This window comes from Zea mays, chromosome 9 (genome assembly GCF_902167145.1).
Source record: "Zea mays cultivar B73 chromosome 9, Zm-B73-REFERENCE-NAM-5.0, whole genome shotgun sequence".
Lineage (NCBI taxonomy): Eukaryota > Viridiplantae > Streptophyta > Magnoliopsida > Poales > Poaceae > Zea > Zea mays.
The window spans coordinates 94206265-94221983 of record NC_050104.1 but is presented as its reverse complement, the minus strand read 5'-3'; the positions used below and the strand labels follow the sequence as shown (position 1 = coordinate 94221983).

At 44.1% G+C, this 15719-nt stretch overlaps 1 protein-coding gene across 1 annotated transcript; it reads left to right on the top strand.

The window, feature by feature from the left end:
• Window positions 1–12187: 12187 nt before the first annotated feature.
• Window positions 12188–13831, top strand: LOC107522037 (Putative alcohol dehydrogenase superfamily protein). The gene is made up of 4 exons (NM_001322301.1): window positions 12188–12570; window positions 12691–13050; window positions 13283–13365; window positions 13441–13831. The coding sequence occupies exons 1-4, from the start codon at window positions 12352–12354 to the stop codon at window positions 13811–13813; spliced, it is 1035 nt and encodes a 344-aa protein (NP_001309230.1). The 5' UTR covers window positions 12188–12351; the 3' UTR covers window positions 13814–13831.
• The last annotated feature ends 1888 nt before the right edge of the window (window positions 13832–15719 follow it).

Below are 15719 nucleotides of genomic sequence, written 5' to 3'. Positions count from 1 at the left end.
GCATCTGAAGCAAAGAAATATTTGGGAAAATATAACATGCTGATATACCATCATTTTACATTACAATGATGTAATGATACAGACTCAATGTACAACATGACTTCATTACCTATTTTACATTAGTACTATATCTAAACTATACTACTTCTAGTATTTATTGTCTTTGGTTGCTTCACTGTCTGTTGTAGGGGACCGTTCGTCAGCCAGGTTCATAGAAGGAGGAGGCTTGAAAAGGTCCAATTCCCCACTAAGTGCTTCACCTGCTGTTCCAGAAGGTCCGGCTCCCATTCCAATAGGGTCGGCAGGTACGTCTAGGTGTAGTCGCGAATACAGTTCATGAACTTCCTCATGTAATGTATTGCAATACACCTGCAAGTTGTCGATGGTCGTGCTAAGCTCATCCACACGGGCTCGAGCTTTGGCTTCCCGGTCCCAAGCAATGGAACGTGAATTGACAGGCCAATCAATTGCCAAATCTCGTTCAGCAAGCACGTCTTGCAGATGTCGGATGTCAGCTCTTAACTCATTTATACGCTGACCATCTTCTACCCACACCCTGTTTCTGTGATGTAGCTCCATTCGAAGCTGCTCCACTTAGGCTTCTAGGTCTCCAATGGGGTCGTTACTACCGCTGCTGCTCTCCTCATGCCTTGGAGCTAGCTGATGCCGAGGTACGCCAATCGGTCCAGTGGACTTACACACAATTTTCCTTGTGCGTGGCGGCATATCTCCATAAGGGGAAAACTTTATTAGTATAGTTTTTAACATGATGCATGCATAATTACAGAATCAAACTGTGTTGATTCACAACCTCCTATACATTGCACTCTGCTACCTGGTCTTATAAGATGAGTACTTCAGAAAGTAGTAAGATAAAAATGAAAGAAGTTTTCTTAGATAAGTCTTTAAAATTCTTTTTGAAATGCCTCATAATATCTAAAGAGATGGGCTTCGCTTCGATACCAGCTGTGACAGAACCTCCCAAGTCATTAGGCCCACCTACAGTTGTCCTTGTCCATCGGACCTCGGACAACCCTATAGATGCATCTGATCACTTGACAAGTTTGGTATCTGAATTCTTTACTTTTCCCAAGAGCGCTTCACCCGTCACGCAGATATTACAACACATCGGAGGAATGAATAAGCGGAAGCAATTACAGTAACTTAATTTACATTCAAATATAGGAAGAGTGTTGTTATTACAGACCAGTAATATATAGGAGTGCAGGAGTAAAATTATTACAAACCCGGGAGGCAAAAAACCCCTCCCACTTAACAGTAAAATGTTATTAAAAGGGAGGACAACATTCTCCCGCGACTTCATTCTTGAGCTTCTTCCTTCGGCACCACCTTAGAGCAAAAGCAACAAAAGTTTGCTGCTTCCTCACCTACAACAACATGGGTTCAAAAACCCTGAGTACGAAGTGTACTTTCACAAGTCTAACCCGTCAAAATAAAAGACTCTCAAGGATATGCTGGCTTGAGGGAGTCAAGGTAAGGCTTAGTCAAGAATCAAGACTCTGTTTGCAAAAATGCTTACTAATAGTGGATCCTTAAAAATTCAGTTTTATTAGCAAGTTAAGTCATTACCTGAATCTAGAGTTCTTTCTACCCTAGTTCAAGCACTTGGCCTAAACTAGCCATCTTTTTATCAACCCTTCTTGTTCACTGGAATGCTATGTAAGTCAGTGACCAAGTCTTCATGTCCGAGAAGTAACGGCGATCCGAATCGATTAATACTTAGCTGAGGATCTCCAATCACACGACATATGTAGCACTTAACCCTTGCATATGTCAACTCGCCACCGGGGTTCTTAAGACCATATCAGGTTCACACCAACCAAGAGCACAGATACACCACCGTCCAGCCTCTTGCCACGAAGGGTACACACTACTCTCACCATCTCTCCACTCCCATTGTGTGTTGTCTTATTCTGGTATTAGTCTGCCCGAGGCAAAGCTTACCCATGTTGAGGCATGTGACCAGTTAAAGGGTTCTCGGTCAGCAGGCCTACATCGACAAGGTCCTTAATCGACTCAGGCGGAGACACTACACCGAGACTCTCTTCTCGTGCAAGACACCCGCCCGGTCTCAGCTTTATCATTTCAAGCCCAAAGTTTGGTACCTGGCAGAGGTACATCTTTTCCGATGTTGAACCCATCACGGCCATGATGGATCCACCATCAAGTTTTATTTTTGAAAATCATCCCTTCCCACTTGAAGCATCATCTTTTGTTGAAAACAAAACATTTTGCTTTTCTAGAGCAAGACTAAGCATCAGAAAAACCTTTTCATAAAACAGGTGATCAAGGAAAGGAAATCAATCTTCCAAGGAAGGAAATGCATTAATTGTTTAGCACACAACTCCTATTACCTAATACATCAAGCAAGTGAGAAAGATTTTAAAATAGCAAGGAGGTGGCAAATGCACTGGGGCTTGCCTTGTGTTATAGGAGAGTCGGGCTCTGCTCCACAAATATGGAAATAAAAGCAGTTCCCGGCAGGTGGGTCTTCAGGTGGTGGTGTAGCTCTTCCTTCTTCAACCTCTACTTCTTCTTCGTTTTCTATATATATCATACATAACCATGAATGCTCATGTAATGCTTATGAAAATGCAAAGATAACAAAGGTACATTATATTAGGTCTTGAATACAATTTTCCTTCATGGTACTCCAGGAAACTAGGGTTTTTGGAGTTAGTATTGTAGTTCATAGGGCATGCACTACTTAGAAGTTTAGGGTTTTGGGGTTATGGTATCACACTTTGTCCAAACCAAGCCAAACTTTACTCAAGGTTTCTAAATATCATTTAAAGCTTATCCAAAAAGTTTGATTATTTTTGGAGTTACTAAATAATTTCTAAAATTCCAGGAGTATAGGTTTTAGCTATTTTAAATACCTCACAATTCTTGGTTTGGACTAAAAATCTTAAAACTATTTCTATTAAATACTATAGAAATTTAGGAGTTTAACAAAATTGGTCTTGTATTTTTAGCATTTTTCTACAATTTTCTAGAAATTCTTTAATCCTAGTTAAGAAAGAAAAAAAGAAACTATGAACAGGGTTGGGCTGAATCTGGCCCGAGCCAGCCCAGCATAGGCAGAACGCGCCCGTGTGGTTAATTTTGCACAGAGGACCTTGGCAATTTGAATAACTTGAAAAGGGGTCACGGCACTATTCCTGCGTTTCACTGACAGCTTACAAAAACCGCCCTGGATTTCTATTCCTTCACAACATCAGGTCCACGACGCAGCACGGCGGTAGACCGAGCTCCGGCGAAGCTGTACCGGCCAGGACACACAATGGTCGGTGCTCTAACTTGGCTGATACCTAATTCAACATCTAACAAACGTTTCCCCTCGATCAATTGCACGGTTCGAGCTGCCAACCTCTCTGCTCACGGCGACTGCACGATCAACGGATAGCACGAAGTGTTCCCGGCGATCTAAGGGGTTCTAGCCTAATTGGTCGGGTCAAGAAGCATCAGGGGCACATAAGGGTGCTGAAACAAGAGAGCAGAGGACATGATCGGACTTGAAGCTCAATGGCCACGGTGAGAGCCTTTTCACGGCGGCAGAAAACCGATTTGGGGAAGTGAGCAATTTGGGGGCTCTGGTGAACAATTGAAGGCACGAGTTGATGGATTGAGTGCTTGACTACCTTGCAAAACCGACGACATGCTCAATTTATAGGATCCTCGAGTGGTGGCCCGTGAATTTGAGATGGTGCGGTGGCGGTCGGAGAAAGAAAAGAGCACTATCGCAAGAGATTGGTGGCTTTCACCGTGGCGGGCTCACCGGAGATCACCAGAAATGTGTAATATGAGCTACTGCGACGTGGTAAGACACCAAGGCACGTGGCACACGATCGTTGAGCGGCTAACTCGGGTGAGTTCATCCGAATCGGACGTGAGCTAGGCGGACACGGCGGCTGGAGTGAACAGTGGCTCAAGTTCATCCACACAACGATATTTACTACCCCGAGCAACAATCAGTACTTCGTTGAGCACGAATCGTAGCGTCAGGCGCGAATCCAAGCGCGTGGTCGCCGGCGGCGAGATGAACTGAACCTGGCGATCTGATCTGAACACTGTACCATCGAAATCCTGATTCAGAGCGCCTGACAGACAGAATTGCAATGCCTAGATCTTGGATTTTTGTGCAAGAACTTGCCAATCCATCTGTAACAAACTTGTAGCCCTATACACCAGCCACAAATCTGCTATAGGGATCTTGCCCATTTGCTTATTCCTTTGAGTATGAATCGAGCCCAAAGTTCCTTAGAACTCACTGGTAGTCAGTATATATTCAGTCTCAGAGTGGTCTGACAGCCAGACTTCTGGTCCTTTTAACTTCTAATTTTGTACAATACCTAGGCTTAAGCACTTAAGCAAAGTTGTTCTCCTTTCCTAACTCTACCAAGGCTTAAGCACTTAAGCAAATTCCTTGTATTTTTAGAACTACAGAGCTCCAAAGTCAGCCCTGTTCAATGGTTTTCAGACTTAGCCACACATGATTCTAGGGTACCTTTTTGCAAATAGGTCCAATTCCCATGATTTGCTTTGCAAATCCACAAAGGTGTAAACCATATGATTTGAGGTACCCTAATACCTTGGTTTTTGCACTTTGGTCCAAAAGGGCACAAATTTTACACTTAGCCCCCTAGGGTTTTAATTTGGGGTTTTCCAGGGGTCTTTTAAGGGTTTTGGCACTTTTAGGGTTTGGATGCCACTCAAGTCCATTAAATGTGATATCTTATGATTATTTTTCATGAGGTTTGAAGTTTTCTCATGCTTGGGCTTTATTGACACTCCTAAGCCTAGTTTAGGGTTAAGTACCCTACCCTAGGGTTTCACACATAACAAGTCACATCAATACAGCTTGTTTCAAATTTTTGCCTAGTGAATGCACTCTAAATGTAACAAACACATGATATGCTAATGCTCATGATGTTATGCTCAAGTTTTAGTGACAGTAACACCAGGGGTGTTACAACAATCGAGGACAAAGTGACCAACATTGGCACCCATCCTCCGGTTAACTCATTAACGACCACCTTCGTCATGCCACCGAAGAAGACAACAACGCTAGGGGTTTTTCTTGCTCCTCTTGACACCAACCAAGACAAAATTCTTTTAAGAGAGGCCCAAAGCCAAAAAAGAAATCTAAGGCTGCCAGCCCAACCCCACAAGATGAGGAGCTGGATCAAGAAATCAGCAACCTTGAAGCCATACATCAACAAGTGGAGAAGAGAAGAGAGAAAAATGCTTCGGTTGTTTGAGTTGCAAAATAAGATTGACGAAGCAGCTGAAGAGATGCGACACATTGCGCATGACACTGAGCACCAAGAGTATTGACAACATCAAAGAGATCTTCAGCAAGAAGGCCCCAACCACGAAGATATGTGGTATGAAGCTTTTAACCATGGCAATATTGCTTTTTATGATGCCTCTCCTTTAGCTATAGAGCTGCAGGCCGTATCATGGCCACCATCGTACAAGCCACCTCAGTTGCCCATGTACGACGGTCACTCTGACCTGAAGCAGTTTCTCATGAGCTACGAAGCAACCATATCATCCTATGGTGGCAATACAGCCGTCATGGCCAAGTCCTTCGTCATGGCGGTCAGGAGTGTTGCTCAGACTTGGTACTCCTCTCTCAGGCTAGGAACAATCACATCTTAGCAAAAATTGAAAGATATGTTGATCACAAGTTTTCAGGGGTTTCAGACGAAGCCAGCAACTGCTCAGGCTTTGTTCCAGTGCACACAAGATCATGAGGAGTATTTATAGGCTTATGTTCGAAGATTTTTGTGACTCAGAGCCCAAGCACCAACAGTACCAAATGAAATCGTCATTGAAGCAATGATCAAGGGGCTTCGACCGGGCCCAGTGGCACATTATTTTGCTAGGAAGCCTCCTTAGACTCTAGAGAAACTTCTCCAAAAATGGATGAATATATCAGAGCCGACAATAATTTTCGACAATGGAGAGAGGAAGCCTACAGATACTCTGAGATGACAAGGGACTTTGGAGGAAGATTTAATCCAAGACATGTCAGAACAATCCACAACCCAGGCCAAAGTTAAGACAAGAACATCCATACTTAAGGGCAGCAGAGTCACTCCCAATCAATAGGAACACGACAGAGCTCCTTCAGACCAATAGTCTCAAGAGGAGGAAGGGGAGGAAGAAGCTTTGGAGGGAGATACAACACTCAGCCAAGAAGGCTATTCTACTTATTTTGTGGAGAAGATAAAGGGCATACAACAAGAACCTGCCAGTTTACAATCCAAAAATAGAAGGAAATTGCTGAAGCTGAGGCAAGGCAGAATCAGTCGAAGTAGGTCCTTCATACTACTCTCCATACATTCTAGAGTATGTACACAGTCAACAGCCAATCCAATAGCCTTCAGCTTCAGTTGCTTCAGCAAGCCATTCTCCGGCTAGATGGGCCTTGCCTCAACCACCCGTATCAGCTCAAACTTCGTCATATAATTAGTAGCATCAAGGGCAGTTTTAGGACCAGCCACAACGTGATGCAAGGGAACAATCCGAAGCTCGAACAGTCAACAACACTGTCCCGAAATCTAAGCATATCTACTGAAGCGAATGAGGGGCTAGATCAAGAACCCAAAGCTATCTACAAAAATCTATTGTATTTTTAGTTTCTTCTCCTTAACATTTGCCCAAAGATACTTTACGAAGGTATATCCTTCGACATCTTGTAATAAATCTGAGGTTACACCATCAAGTGTAACAAAAGTGCTGACGAAGCTCCAAAGTCGTTCCTACAGGGATGCAGAGCTCAAAATACCATCTAGTAAAGGTGAAGAAGCTCCAAAGTCGTTCCTAAGGGGATGCATCGCTCAAAACACCTAGTAAAGGTGAAAAAAGACTCCAAAGTCGTAACCAAGGGAATGCAGAGTCTTATTGCAATGATTTTTTTCAATATTTTTCATAAACATCTTGCATCAAGCATTCACGCACCATACCATCATATCATCATACCTCATATTATCTTGTGTCAAGTACAAATGAGCAAGAAGGGGAGTTTCTCCTTTCATATATGCACAGATGAAAAAGAATTCTAAAGCAGATTATTAAAGAAAGAAAATCTTTGTGGAATTTGAAAAAGATTTTTTTATGAAAGCAGAAGGGCGAAGAAGGGGATGCTTCAGTTTCAGCAATCGCAAACCCAGAATATTGCAAGTCCTTCAATTGAAGAAGATCCTTCTTTACGAAGCGTGAAAAGAAGGGAAGGTGTTTTTTCGCCTTCGGCTCAAAAAAAGGTACATATACTTATTTCACGCTACATAAATAAATATTGTACACATAATAAGTATACAAAATACAAATCATGTAGTTGTTTTTATACAGAGCAAACATATATTCAAATGTCTTTACAAGTCTCTCAAGATCACAGTCAAGAACAAGTTTCCTACTAATACTAGTCCTCCTTCAGAACTTCCTCTGCAGCTTCATTCAACAATGTGTCATTAGCTTCGTATATCGCTGCGTTCAACACCCTGAATCCATTGAGAATTCCTTTTAGTGCTGGATCAGCTTCAAGATGGTATGGTTCCGGTGGTGGAGAAAGTTCCGCTGCATAAACAAATCGTTCTGTTACAAATTACGAAGATAAATAATTATGAAGTCGGCTCAGCAGCAGAAAAAGTTGTACCTATGCGCCTTTCTAGCTCTGCAGCCTCCTCGGATTTCTTAGCTTCTGCCATAACCTGATGAGTCTGAAAAAGTCAAAAGATTAAATTGAGCACAAGAAGTAAACAAAAACTCAAATAATAATAATATAGTATCTGAAATAATTTCTTCTTAACTTTGTCTGATAGCTTTGTTAGCTATCTCTCTTCCACCATTAATCCAAAATTTGGTGTAAAAACTTTCCTCCCAGGGCAATGGCTTCGACAGAGGGCTCCTTTACATTATCAGCTGAAACTGCGAAGTCTGGTTGAATTACAACCTTTGGGTGATCGCAGCCAGCCTTTTCAAGTAATAACATTGCCCCTCGGACCCCTATGCAAGCATAGAAGTCCCCTCGGCCCGTAAGGACTTCGTCAAAAGCTTCGATCTCACCTTCAATCCACTTAACACCCCTTCGGTGTCACCTCGGACAAAGTTTTCATCACTTGAGAAAGCTCCAATATTAGTAAACATGCCCTTCAGCTTCTCGCAATAACGAGTGGCAGCAGAATAACACTGCTCTTTAGAATCCCGAAGCTCATCGATGTTCCTTGAACTCTGTTGCGCTTAGTTTCAGCTATTTCATGCTTTTCTTTTTCAACTTTGAAATTTTCGCTAATTTCATTAAATTTTTCTTCTAGTCTTAGCACTTCAGACATATGTAATTCTACTTGGGCCAATAGTGCAGATTCTAAATTCTTCTTCTAGTTTTGAAATTATTAAGCTCTCTTTGGAAAAATTTGCCAATTCGGCATGGCTTTCCTTCAGTTTGTTGAAAATTGAAATTAAAATATCATCCTTTGCTAAAGCTTGGTGCCAAAGGTCTATAACCTCTTATCGCAAATTGCCGAAGGCTACCCGAGTGCTTTCGTCCTCGTCATCTTTTTGGGCTTTTAAAGCTTTACTTAATATGAGTCCCTGACAGTAAAAAAGTAAAAAGAGTAAATAACATAGAAAACATTCGATTAATCGGTGAACTAAAACAAAAAAGTTTAAACAGACCTTTGAATTGTTATACGCTAGGTAGTCTGCAAGATTATCTTTCGACATAGCAGATAGCCCAAGCTCGAGTTTTGGATAACCCATGTTATCCATCATTTCATGACACACATCTATCCCTTTATTATCTGGGAGGCAATACAAGTAATCATCGTCGTCATTACCTCCATAAACTAAAGAATAATGTTGCACTTCGGCAATAATGTTGCATAATGTTGCACTTTGATAATAATCATCGTCGTCATTACCTCTGGAGGATACTTTAAGTCCCTAGCATAATGTTGCACTTCGGCAATTTGCTCCCTGCTTAACTTTTTCCCTGAGGCATATCGAACAATATACTCGAGGTCTTCAACCGAAGGTGTTTCAGTTCTTGGCTAGTTTTCTTTCCCCGACAAGCTGTCAGGCATAATCTTCGCTGAAACAGATCCCAAAGGACCAGATACACACAAGCCAGGAGCGATTTCCATATTAATAGCCATCTTCGGCTCGTGAATTGTATCTTCAGAAATTTTGATGTGGCATGTGGCACGATCTTTGTAGGTCTCAGAATAGCTTCTAGTACATTGTCCATTCTTTTTCCATTCTCGATTCCATAATAGGAACAGGCGCTTCAGCCAATGTGGTTGTTGTGCTTTCCTTCACCTACTGATTAAAAATTTCCCAAAAAATATTAGAGCATTAACAATTCAGTTAAAAGTTAAAAGAAAAATCAAAATTCGTTACCTTGGGAGGCGCATCACTCACTTCAATTATCTCAACAGATTTTGCCTTGTTAGCTTCATCAGTTGGCCGGGTAGACAGTTCTGCTACTCTCTCAATATAGTATGTCCTCAACGGTGGGTCGGAGTTTTGACTTTCTTTTGCTTCGGTGCAGAGGAGGTCTTGGGGGCACTCTTTCGTTTCATCACTCTTCTTCGAATAGGAAAGCAATAATCAGGATAAATAAATCCAATAACATCAAACACTTTGTCCAGTCTCCTTTTTCCCCGGCCACCGAAGACAAGGTTTAAGGCTTCGTCTTCAGCCTTTGTAAAAGCACTTAGCATTTCGTCGCAAGTTGATTCAATAGCTTCAAGCCGCTCGTCATCTAGCTTGCCAAATTGATTTATATAACGATATGTATATTTGAAGTACACTAACCCACCCTTTCCAACACTTTGACTTGAACTAGCGTCAACATCCTTCGGCATCTCCCACTCATTGACGAGGGGCCATACTTTAAACGCTATGTGCTCTTGAACCAATCCTTGGTGCAAATGTAGCTGCACACAGTGTTAAATGCCACCAAGCAAGCCTGAGACTTATCTATATTCACGATAACTGACCTCTTTATTCCGAAGCGGGATCGGATAAGCCACTAGATCATATCCCTAATATCACCTCTCTTGACCAAGTCATTCTTCACATAAAACCACTATTTCATCCATGAGCCCGACCACTTTTTCCAAAATGTTGGCACGGCGTGCCTGACATCTGATCGATATATGAAAGTATAACAACCAAAGTTGTTGTGGTACTGCTCCTTCCCAGTAGCCTTCATCTGATAAAAGAGATCGTGAATGTTGCAAAAGCAATCTGAATCTGGCTCTAAGCCTTGACTTCTCACTGCCCAAATAAACACCCCAATCCTAACTAAAGCTTCCGGAGTAAACTGATGAAGATATATCTCAAATCTTTTAAGCACTTCGACCAACATCTTATGCAAAGGAAAACGTAATCAAACCTTCATGAAGCTTCGAAAAACTATAATTTCATCTTTTTTCAGGGAGTGAGATAGAGTTCTCCCCCCAGCTCTGACTATAGATACATTATGAAAATACATACCCTTCATGTCCTCAATATGCCCTTTCTTCACGGAAAATTTTCCAAAGTTCACGTGATTTGGCCTACACGGCCGATCTTCGGCATCTTCATTTCCACTATCAACTTCAAAATCTTTGCTGTCCTCAGAATCTTCAGACAGCCCAGCAATAATTTCATTGGTTATTTTCTCAGCATTAGTCCTTTCTATGGCTTCGTAATACCTAGCCAAAGCAAGGTCCTCACTCTTTTTATCTTCGGTCATCTCGATTTAAACTAAAGGAGCAAATGAAGATAAAAACAAATGCAATTCAACAGTTTAGAAAGTAGCAGTACAACTCAATAGCATGATAAATATTTTATGATCACCGTCATATTTATACACAAAATACCACTGTAAAGTGGCCCCCACAATTCAGAAAGTTTCGCTATCTTAGCGACGGGAAGGTGTTTTTTCAGACCTTCGGCATAAAGCCTCTATTCATTTCACAGCTTGAGTTTGTTACAAAGAAACAAACTAATACTACGAGGGGCTACTGTTAGGGGCCTTCGTCTTTCGAAGGTCCTCAAAAACACACTTAATTATCGGTTGTCATGATATTTTTAAGTATTGTAGGAGCTTCAATGTTGAATACCTTCGGAATAAGATGAGGATAAAGACGAAAATGTTAAGCTTCGTCATAACAGCATATGGAAATGAAGGTGAACAATACCGGAAGGTGTCTACGATTCCGTGCCCAAAATACTATAGGCAGAAGTCAATATTGCCCTCGCATCGCTTTGTAAATCATATGTACAAGTCTTGTGGGTATATTTGTAATTTCATACGAAGCTATATGATCCCCTATAAATAGATGAACGGTGCCCTGCATAAAGCACCTTTTTTTTGTCAGACTGGACAATTGCTTGGTGTAATATCTTCCCTAGAGTACCTTCGGTGTAACTCACCTTGTAAAACCGAAGGTACGATTGTAAATTTATCATGAGATGGGAAAGAAATGAGATGTTGGAATATCTTAGATGAGTTAACATGTTTAACTTATTTACATTCTTTGTACGTTCATTTATATACGAACATATGTTTTATTTAAATCTTAACCTTCATCTTCGAAGGAGTTATTCCGAAGGAACAACTAATTGAAGGCGAAGGTTTGTTACATTTTTAACATTATGTTGCCTTGTTTTCAATTGTGTATAGCAATCGAGAATAAGTGGCCAACACCTATAAATTAGCTTTAAAAAATTAACAAAGAAACTTAAATTAGAGGAGGAAGAATCAACTAAAGAGAGAAGAAAATGATGAGTAATGGTTTATTAGTTATATATAAATTATGTAATTTTTAGTTTTATGTTTAGGTTATATAATTTTTAATTATTCTTATGAATTGTATAATTTTTTTGTTTAGTTATGTCATCGATGTATTCATAAAACCACGTAATTAATGTTAACTAAAAATGAGTAAAAGGAAAATTAATATGGCGTGAGATGACTATATACTGAGACCAAGTATAAAAGTATTGGGCAGGAGGGTCCATACATGATGTGACGCGACGTGGTTGCTATCGTCCCGACAAAATTGAGGAGAGCAGCATCTATGCCGGAAGCTATCCCACTCCTGCACGGTATCTAACCCCGCCGTCGTCTTGTTATGCTGCTCTCGTTGGATACAACGGCAACGGGTGGCGTCCCTGTATTTTAGGACGCATCCGCTAGTGTCGTCCCACCCAGCTTCCGCGTGACACAATTGTTCATTTGTTCTTGGCTTCGGTCTTACAGACCGTCACCGGCAGGCGGCAGCCTTGGCGGGTTGGTCTTGTGTCATTGTTTCCTTGTTGCTGCTGCCATCAATGGAGGTGGTGAACAGGTACGTCGCCACCCGGCACCACATCGAGGGTGCCCCGACGGAGGCCGATTTTGAGGTGAAGGAGGAGACGGCGAGGTGGGCGCCGGACTCCGGCGAGGTGCTCGTCAGGAACCTGTACCTGTCCATCGACCCGTACCAGCTCAACCGCATGAAGCGGAGCAGCGCGTCGCACCTCGCCGTCGACGGCATCCTGCCCGGCCAGGTAAGCAACCAGTCTCCTCCCTCGCGCTCCGTCGTTTTCCATCAATACGCGCGTGTACCGTGCGCCTGCCTGACGCGAAGAGGCTGCTTCTACTCTTAATCTCCGTCTCCGGCCGTGAAGAGGATCGCGGCGTACGCGGCCGGCGAGGTGGTGGCGTCGGCGTGCGAGGAGTACAAGGTGGGCGACGTGGTGGCCGGCGTGCTCGGGTGGGAGGACTACACGCTGTTCAAGCCGTCCCCGGCCGTGCTCATGTCCAAGGTCGCCGACGCCGACGCCGCGGGCTTCCCCCTGTCCCACCACATCAGCGTGCTGGGCACCAGCGGCATGACCGCTTACGGTGGCCTCTTCGAGGTGGGCAAGCCGGTGAAGGGGGAGAAGGTGTTCGTGTCGGCGGCGTCGGGCTCCGTCGGCAGCCTCGTCGGCCAGTTCGCCAAGCTCGCCGGCTGCTACGTCGTCGGGTGCGCCGGGACTACAGCCAAGGTATGCCCTCCACAGCTCCACTCCATCTGCAGACCAGCACGCCACAGTGGTTTTCTGGTGCCCTGACTCCTGAGGTACACGTGTGACGTGTCAGCCAAATGTTTTAGACAGACACACAAATGGAAATGGCCCAGTGGCCCAGGTTTTCCAAAAGCAGGAGCCATCGTTACATCTTATCATCTCAGACGCTAGAATTGCTCCAAAACTGAATCAGCTGGTTATGAATCCACAGGTTGATCTGCTCAAAGACAAGCTGGGATTCGACGATGCTTTCAACTACAAAGAGGAACCTGACCTGAAATCGGCGCTGAAGAGGTCGTCACTCACCTGAGAGAACCATCTTCATATGCAGATGCAGGCCTAACAGAAACGAAACATGCATTTCGGCAGGTACTTCCCCGATGGCATCGACATCTACTTCGAGAACGTAGGCGGCGAGATGCTGGAGGCGGCGCTGGCCAACATGAATACCTATGGCCGGGTGGCGCTCAGCGGCGTCATCTCGGAGTACACGGGTGGTGGGCGGCGCGCGGTGCCGGACCTGCTGGAGGTGATCTACAAGCGCATCACCATCCGGGGCTTCTTCGCCTGGGATTTCCTGCCCAGGTTCGCGGAGTTCAACGCCGTCATCGGCGGCTGGGTCCGGGACGGCAAGGTCCAGGTGCTCGAGGACGTCTCCGACGGGCTGGAGAGCGTCCCGTCGGCGTTCGCCGCGCTGTTCCGCGGCCAGAACGTTGGCAAGAAGCTCGTTAAGCTGGCGTAGAAAGAGAACCGTCGTCCGTGGAGGTAGCATCCAGGACCCGGAGGCCGGAGCATGTACGTCTGTCATGCATGCCGGTCATTCAGCACCCGTAGAACTTCATTGCAGAGGTGCTTCGAGTTCGAGGCTTTATTGGGGTAGTGGGGGTGAAATGCAGTGAACTTGTTAATTTAACCGAAAGAAAAAGGAAAATGCAACGGCATTGCTTCGACTGAAAGCCCATTTGTTAACTTGTTGTTCGAGTTAGTATTTTGTTCTTCTGGGTCCTGCTAGGTGGGACAGTGACGTACAAACGGGCCGCCCGACCCAGCCCAGCATGGGTCCGATGAAGCCCAGCCTGGTTTGGGCTCGGCTCGCAGGCACAAGTAGAAAACCCGGTTAGACCTATCAAGCCCGCGGGCTTGTTTCTTTGAACGGGTCTGGTATGCTACGGACTTAAACGGGCTAAGCCGGTCCGGTAAGCACAGAAAAAGGGTCGAAAAGCTGGTTTAGTGGGCAGAAAAGCACGATTTAGTAAAAAAAAACGGACCAAGTGCTAAATGGGCCCGACTGGGCCTTCCCGCCGGGCTTAATTCTCTAATCGAGCTTAGCCCGTTATTCGTGTCGGGCTGGACCGGGCTCGTATTGGGGAAAACAAACGTGCTTCGGACCAGGCTTTTGGGCCTCTAGCTTATGGGCAGGGTAACCAAGTCTGTGTGGGCGGCCTAGATATTGCCTTTGTTCTTCTCTGTCAAGTATCCTTAGAACAGAGTCCATAGACCATAGGCGACTGGTTTACCTTTGTTCCCTTGTACTCTCGTTTACCTCTGTTACCTCTCGTCGAAAGCCAGAGGTGCTGACTCTATTGGTGATCTCACTTTCGCTGATGCCCTCTGTCGCGGACGCCGCCTTTGTAGCGAAGGCCATCGACGCGAGCAAAATCCAGCGGTTGGAGCTACCTAAATCGCTGGTCGGTCGGCCAGAGAGTGTCGTGTCGAAATTATCGTATGTTGGCATTGTTAGCACTTAGATCGTAGGAAAAGGGAAAACATCCACGACTAGATTATTTCTGACGGCTTTGGGCCAGCCATCATACATTAATATTACGTTTGACGGCTTCTAGCTATTGTCGGAAATAACCTAATATCCGACGACGTATCCGCTAGTCGTCGGACATAATCATTACGTCCGACCTAATATCCGACGACGTATCCACTAGCTCATACGGCATGGGGTGAGCGGCCAACATATTAACTTGACTCTTTTTGCTCAGAGCATCTGCAACCACATTTGCTTTGCCTAGGTGATAATGAATCTCCAGCTCATAATCTTTGATCAACTCTAGCCATCTTCGCTGCCTTATGTTTAGCTCTGACTGAGTGAATATATACTTGAGACTCTTGTGGTCCGTGTAGATATAACACTTCTGCCCGTACAAATAGTGTCTCTAGGTCTTTAGTGCATGAACCATTGCTGCTAGCTCCAGGTCGTGAGTAGGGTAATTCTTTTCATGAACCTTCAACTGTCAGGACGAGTATGCCACTACTCTCCCTTCCTGCATTAACACACATCCCAGGCCGGTGTACAAAGCATTACAATATACTGAGAATGACATGTGGATATCTGATAGAATTAATACTGGCGTTGTTGTCAATTTCTCCTTCAATGTCTCAAAGGATTTTTGGCATGCTGGGGTCCACTTGAACTCAACCTTCTTTGCCAACAAGGCTGTCATTGGCCTAGCAATCTTGGAGAAACCTTCAATGAAACACCGATAATAACCGACCATTCCAATGAAACTCTTGATTCCTCGGGCGTCTTTTCGGTGCTTTCCAATCCAAAATAGCTGCTACCTTCTTCGGATCCACAACCATTCCCTCTTGGTTTATGATGTGACCCAAGAACAGGACTTCACTGATCCAGAACTCGC

Coding starts and splice junctions, on each gene's coding strand:
- LOC107522037 (NM_001322301.1), top strand. CDS start 12,352: ATGGAGGTGGTGAACAGGTACGTCGCCACCCGGCACCACATCGAGGGT. Junction 12,571..12,690: donor ACGGCATCCTGCCCGGCCAG/GTAAGCAACCAG, acceptor CCGGCCGTGAAG/AGGATCGCGGCGTACGCGGC. Junction 13,366..13,440: donor CTGAAATCGGCGCTGAAGAG/GTCGTCACTCAC, acceptor GCATTTCGGCAG/GTACTTCCCCGATGGCATCG.